Raw genomic sequence first — 6,930 nt, forward strand, 5'->3', positions numbered from 1 at the left:
ACTCAGCCCCAGCAATCCTTCAAAACACCCATCTTTCCCATCCCCTCTCCTCTCCTCCCCCCCTCCGCCGAGCTTGTGGGGTGGGGGGGGATTTGAATGAACCTCTCCGACTCGTGGAAGTCCGCCTGGCCGGTCGGCGCCGTCTTCGCCGCGCCGACCCTCCTCGCCGCCGCCTCCGCCGCCCACCTCCCCCCTTTCTTCCCCTTCCCTTCCTCCCCCTTCCACACCCTCTTCCACTCCCTCTCCCTCTCTCTCCTCCCCCCTCCCCCAATCCCCGCTCGCCACCTCACCCTCCTCCCCTTCCCCTCCCCCCCTCTCTCCCACCTCCTCTTCTTCCCCGCCGGCCCCAACTCCGACTACCTCGCCTTCCTCGCCCTCCTCTCCACCGACGGCCCCGATCTCTCCATCCTATCCGACGGCGGAGATCTCTTCCGCCAGCGCGACGGCTTCGCCCACCCCGCCCACCCCCTCACCGGGTTGGCGGCCCTGCCCCCCGATTCCACCGATTCCGCCCGTCTACTCGCCCGCACGCTCTACTCCGTCAACTGCTTCGTCGTCCGCGTCGTCTCCGGCCTCCCCCGTCTCGTCCCGTCCGCCCGGCGAACCTTCTCGAACCCCGTGGTTGACGCTTCCTGGAACCCTCACGTCCCCGGCGAGCTCGTCGTCCTCCTCGAGACCGGCGATCTCTTCTGGCTCAACGCCGACAGCCGGCGCGGGGTCAAGATCCCCGCGTCCGGGGCGGATGACGTTAACGTGTGGCTCCGCTGCGAGTTCTCGTCGTCGTCGCCCTGGGTCGTCTTCCTCGCGAGCTCGACGACGGTGACGACGGTGGATCTCCGGTCGAGGAACGCGTCCCGAAGACGGACGCTGGCGAGAATCGATCCTTCTCCCGGGAGTCGATTCCTGGGATTCGCCAGATCCGACGGCCAGGATTCCCTCTTCTGCGTCGCCACGCCCGATCGACTCCTCCTCTACGACGCCCGCCAGGAATCGATCCCCGTTCTCAGCTGGTCTCACGGGATCGATTCCCCCGGGTTTCTCTCTCTCCACCCTCTCCGGGACTTCGGGTCCGGGTCGGGTCCCGGGTTCGGGATACTTATCGGGTCCTCCTCCGGCTCCACTATCCGGTTCTTCTGCTGTGGCCCGAGAACGTTGACGTTGACGATGACGGTTCCGACGCTGTACGCTTGGGAGCTGCCGTCCGATCTCTGGAGGGAGGAGGCGGAGGCGACGGCGGCCGTCGGATTCGCCGTCATCCCCGCCGTTAATCGGAACGGATTCCGTCTTCTTCTTCGGCTCGCCTCAGGGAGAATCGTCGTGCAGGAGTACGAGCAAAGCTCGAAGCTTGGCGGCCATGGCGAAGAAGCCCATCAAACGAGAGACCCCCCTTTTTTGCAGAATTACGGTCCTGCCATTCGCCATGATTTTCTCGATCTGAAGCTTCTCCGCGCTTACTTGCGGGGCGATCTGAGGAAGACGATGGCCCGGATGGAGATCGACGGCCGGGATTTCGCTGGGGACTTCGGACGGTCGGATCTTCTCTTGGGTTCATCTCCTTCAGTGCTTAGCGTGCACGAGATGGCTTCGAGGGCTGTGATTTGCTCTCTGGGAGGGACCCTTGCCCGGGTGGCCTTCTCTCCGCCGTCGGATCTCTTCCCGGAGAAGAAAAGCTCCACCTTTGAGTTCCTGCCTTGGCGGAGCTTCCTTAGAAAGCCTGCCAACAGGAGCATCAGAGATCAGATCAGAGATCTCTCAATGGACGGTCAGATCGTCGGCCCGGTGCTCCCTCTCCCCTTCCTGCTCAATCTTCAGCGAATTGAGGAAGAAGAAGAAGAAGAGGAAGATTTGATGGGGGAAGAGTGCAGGAAGATTCTGGGAAGGGTTTATCCGGAAATTTCCATTGCAGCATCAGAGGATCAGACGGTGGAGAATGATTTTCAGGTCCACGTGGCAGGATCCTGGGGGCCTGGGAAGGAGGCTGTGAGAGATGATAAGTTTTGTGTTTTTCTGTCTGGGGTGTACGATGAGAAGGAAGAGACAAAAGTGTATGGGGGCATGGCCAGGGTGAAGCTGAGCTGTGAACCTCTCTTTGTTGATCTTTCAGCAAGGGAGAGCGAGATGTTGGGAGGATTGAAGAGGCAGTTCTCCAAGTGGCTGGACTCTGGGATAGGCTGTCCATCAGAGCTTTTGAAATCCATTTGATGGTGAATGTATGGTTGGATTGAGATGTGCTGGGTGACTTCTGTGATAAGTTTATTGGTAGAGGGAGAATGTTGTAGAAGTAAGATTTTTTTTGGGGAAAATTGTTATTTTTGGGAAAAAATCAAAAATTTTGGGAGAAACCTAAACCTATGCTTAAACTTGTAAGTTTCAGTTCAGAAAAACTTGTGAGCTCGGTTGCAGGTATATATCCGGGACGCGGACGGGACGATTTTTTCGTCCCGGGACGAAAAATCGTCTCGTCCGAGGTCTCCGGACGACTTATGAGACGAAAATTCATCCGGTGGCCACCGGACGGGACGGTTTTCGTCCCGTGAGATGAAAAAATTGTCCGTCTGGAGGCCCTTGGACGAGGGACGGACGAATCTGGGCATAAAACTGCCGGATTCACATCCAATGGTTGAGATGTTGCCACATGGCATCTGTAGTACAATTTATAATATATTTTTTTTTTAAAAAAAAAGGGAAACAAAATTGACTAAGATTGAGAAAATCGTCTCATCTAAACATGAAAAATAACATGCTCAAAATCAAAATCCAAGGATTATAATTTCACCACATCACTCTCACCAGACTCTACTCCGCCGCAGCCTTGTTCCCCGCGTACACGTACGTGAGGCCGCACTTTCCGCAGTAATATCAGTCGTGATGGTGCGCCATGAAAGTACCGGCACCGCATTCGGGATTAGGGCACTCTTTGCGAAGCTTCACGATCTTCCCGCTGTTGTCGACCTTGTAGAACTGAAGAACGGTGAGCTTGACCTTCTTCTTGTGCTTGATCTTCTTCGGCTTGTTGTAGGTCTTCTTCTTCCTCTTCTTCACACCACCGCGGAGGAGGAGCACGAGGTGAAGAGTGGATTCCTTCTGGATGTTGTAGTTGGCTAGGGTTCGTTCATCTTCGAGCTGCTTACCGGCGAAGATGAGACGTTGCTGGTCGGGGGGAATTCCTTCCTTGTCTTGAATCTTCGCCTTGACATTGTCGATCGTGTCGGAGGATTCAACCTCGAGCATTTTTTCATTCCCAGTCAGAGTCTTCACGAAGATCTGCATCGCAACAATCCTCCCCACCGGCCGCTGCAGCTGCTTCCCGAGAAATGTGAAATTTATTATAATATATTAAAAATATATAACGTGTTTTTCGTCCGGGATGAAAAAATTTGTCCCAGGAGGACTGAACGGTACGAAAAATAGTCCCGAGATAATTGGACGGGACGGATTTTTTGTTGGTGGACGAAAAACCGTCCCATCCTTCGTCCTTGAGATTATGTCGGACGTAGGTCGGGACGAAATCCGTCTCGTCCCGTCCTTCGCCCCCGTCCGGGACGATCCGGATCTATAGTTGCAGGGATCGGATGAAATCAAATTCAAGTTTGAAGCTTAGTGTTAGAATGCTAATTAAAAAAGTAAAACAATGAATATTAGTAGATGAAGATGCTATTTTTGTCATTGATTCACTGTAAAATCAAATAAAATGTTAGCATGACCTGTCTACATCAAAGTTTCACAAGAAAAAGTAGTATAGTAAAATAGATCCTAGAGTTGTAAAATATATCGAGTTTGACATTTTATATTAAATAAATTCCATGATTCAATTGCCTGATGAGTCTTATGAGCAATCGGCTATTTTTTCCTGAATCCCATGGAAAGATACATAACATTTTTTCCCTTATGACATTGGTCTGGCTTCAGTCCAGGTTTGTTGTGATCTCTACATTAGGAATATTTAAAACAAACTTTCAAAGGATGGTGATCTCTATATTTTAATCTCATCATAATTTACTTAGTCATTACACGATTCATCGACTTCATTTTAACCATCATATGTGCATCGTAATTAATATATTTTATAAGTGAATGTTAAACGATATATAAAATGTCTGATTAGCTTGTCGTCCATACATATTTTTTCCATCATTTCAAAGTGCTCACTTATGTCACTACTTTCTGATACTATTAGATTATGAATAATCTTCAACCCATATGGGCGACACATCTAGAATTGCACTCTAGAGTAAGCTATGGATTCGTTAACTTCAATCCATCTAGAATTGGTGCTAACATTGTACTATCATTGAATGTGTTGTTTGTAATATTGGAAAAATAATTTGACTCATAGCATACTCATATTGGATTTCTATGTTGGTCCTCACTATTGGGTTCTAGAGGCCAAGATCTGGATGAACAAATGGAAATGATTCGCAGCGGAAGACTTAAATGAATCGAATAGCATCAACAAAACCATTAAAACGAGTACCTTTACACGAATCGCATCCGTGATTTCTTGGATCCCGGAGTAAGACGAGCCGATCTGCTCACATGTGCAGCCTCTAGACATATCCACGCAATCCTCGGCACGTCGAATCTCCTCCTTCTCTTTGACGGTCCCCGTTTTACCTCCACCGTCATTGTTACGCCGTTCCGATCGCATCGGGCATGGAGAGGGGTGTAAGGAGAATTGAGAAGAAAGGGAAGGCCCCTAAATAATTCTGGCCAGGGTGAATTTCGTTCAGGGCCTTCCCCTATTTATACTAAATGGGTATGTTTCATAAAACCCCTAAAACTTAAGTATATCTTTCAACGTCCAAAACACCATTTGTGTGTGACCCTCTAGGCCTATGTATCAGTCTAATTAACAACTCTGGTGGCCCAATAACCCTTATTGGCCTTCCAAATTAATTAACTATATCCTCATATAGATTTAATAATGTCGGATCAATTTAACCCAATTGATAGGTCGAGACTCCGACACGCGGGGTGCCAAGCTACACCTCGTGTCCTAGAAGATACAAAGTAGTGTGTATCTACTCACTCATGGAACATGTTCGTCATCAGTTACCGTGCATATATAATCCCTCACCCACTTGACGCTCCTTGGACGACTTAGGGTATGGTCAATTGTCAAACCCTAATCGATCATCCGAGTTAGTGCTGATGTATTCGGAAATCGTCAGAGAACTCTTCTCCGATATTTTACTGCCTTGACCAAGGACTTCATTGCATCATCTTCCTTAAGCTGTCACCTCTTATACCGAGGGTGGGCGATCCCATCTTGACCACTCAATCGTCTTCGTGAACTTCTTGATGTACCCAAAGTAAGACCATTTAGAATCCCATGATTAGAGACTCGTTGGCCATAGCCAAAGTACAACCGTTCATCCACAAGACGTCTTTGGTGTCTCAGGTCTAAGGACCACTTACACAACCGTGACGTGAATCAACTGATTGATAGTTTGGTATAATACCATTCAAGGATTCATACGGATCAATTTAATAAACTCTTTCCACTAAAGAGCACCCACTATCTGTCCTTAGTGTCTCCACACTAATGGCTATGGGAATGGCCATACTCATCGTATGAGTGAGGCTAGATAGTGATATTCTATCCGGATACTTTGATGCCCTTCTCGTGTATCATTTCAATAGGAATATTTAGAACACATGCTTAAAGACTAGTGATCTCCGTATTACGATCTCATCATAATTCACTAAGTCCAATCATGTATTTGTGGACTTCATTATACGCATCACACGTGCACTATAATGAAGATGTTCTATTAATGAACATGGAACAAGATGTGGAATGTGTGATTGGCTTGGGGGCCACATATATTTCCATCACTCACTAGGTTTGCACGATGATGTGATGCTTTGATTTGCTAGAGCGCAAAAAGTAGCTCATAGACCTTACACTCAACATCTACCCAATAGATCGTGATGCCTAATTAGGTAATGTTGTTCTCTATGTTACAACATATACAGTGAATGGAGGTCATTAACATCGATAAATATTTGCATGAATTTCCGTCACACCTCTCTATACGTCGTCCCTATGATGGCTTTGCGGCATTGAGGTCTTGGGATATTTCCCACTAATTGCATGCCACATAATCATAATCATCATGACTTGTTCTTAGTGAGTCTCCGGGGAAAATTTTAATTGAAAATGTATCAAACAAATTTCTTCTTCGTTTGCTCCAAGGTGATGACTCGTAACTACAATTTGTTTGATTGAAGGACAAAGCCAGTACATGCTCTCTTCCTGAAAAATATGCCCTTGATCGCATCACGAACATTTTAGTGGGCTTTCTCTAGATGTATTCAGAACATATTAGTACTTGTCTTTTTTTTTAGTAATAATTTTATTCAACGTGTCCAAGATCATTGATCGCATGTGCCGTGTGCCACAAGAAATGTTGTTCTGCATGATTTCTACCCCTATGCATTCATATAAAAGTTTGAGAATTGCCCAAGTGATTGAGTGCGTGAGTGTTATCGACTTCTGTGCGACCAACATTCACACCATCAGAAATAATAGTATGTGACAAACATTCTGGAAAAATTACTGCATTAATTTACAAATAAAACACCCCACACAATTGTATCATTTTTAAAATAATGGAACATCCACAACACTCCAAACCTGAAATCAGATAAAAAACCCAAAATCAAAGAAGAGGAATGTGTAATTAATAAAATGGTTCTAAAAAATAAAGGGCATACAAATTGCCTTTCACCACATAGTTTGACAATTGCAGTTGGTCTTATGGCACCAAATGCACTTTTGAAAGTGGGGAACAAATAAAGAAAGACATAAAGTGGCACAAAGAGAGGGGGGGAGGGGGAGATGAGGATAAAGAGTGGAGAAGGGGATACGTATAATCAAGGATAGATACTTACAGAGAGAAAAAAAGATAGATAGAGGGAGAGAGA

The 6,930-nt window shown here is 47.1% G+C and overlaps 2 protein-coding genes across 2 annotated transcripts; one reads left to right on the forward strand and one right to left on the reverse strand.

Moving 5' to 3' along the window:
- LOC144707550 (TATA box-binding protein associated factor RNA polymerase I subunit C) lies at window positions 1-2,281 on the forward strand. The gene has a single exon (XM_078580726.1). The coding sequence runs from the start codon at window positions 97-99 to the stop codon at window positions 2,200-2,202; it is 2,106 nt and encodes a 701-aa protein (XP_078436852.1). The 5' UTR covers window positions 1-96; the 3' UTR covers window positions 2,203-2,281.
- Window positions 2,282-2,681: 400 nt separating this feature from the next.
- Window positions 2,682-3,324, reverse strand: LOC144708037 (ubiquitin-ribosomal protein eS31 fusion protein-like). Its single transcript, XM_078581331.1, has one exon. It carries the CDS (start codon window positions 3,268-3,270, stop codon window positions 2,860-2,862), a length of 411 nt encoding a protein of 136 aa, XP_078437457.1. The 5' UTR covers window positions 3,271-3,324; the 3' UTR covers window positions 2,682-2,859.
- Between the last annotated feature and the right edge of the window lie 3,606 nt (window positions 3,325-6,930).

This window comes from Wolffia australiana, chromosome 9 (assembly GCF_029677425.1).
Source record: "Wolffia australiana isolate 7733 chromosome 9, ASM2967742v1".
Lineage (NCBI taxonomy): Eukaryota > Viridiplantae > Streptophyta > Magnoliopsida > Alismatales > Araceae > Wolffia > Wolffia australiana.

Coding starts and splice junctions, on each gene's coding strand:
- LOC144707550 (XM_078580726.1), top strand. CDS start 97: ATGAACCTCTCCGACTCGTGGAAGTCCGCCTGGCCGGTCGGCGCCGTC.
- LOC144708037 (XM_078581331.1), bottom strand. CDS start 3,270: ATGCAGATCTTCGTGAAGACTCTGACTGGGAATGAAAAAATGCTCGAG.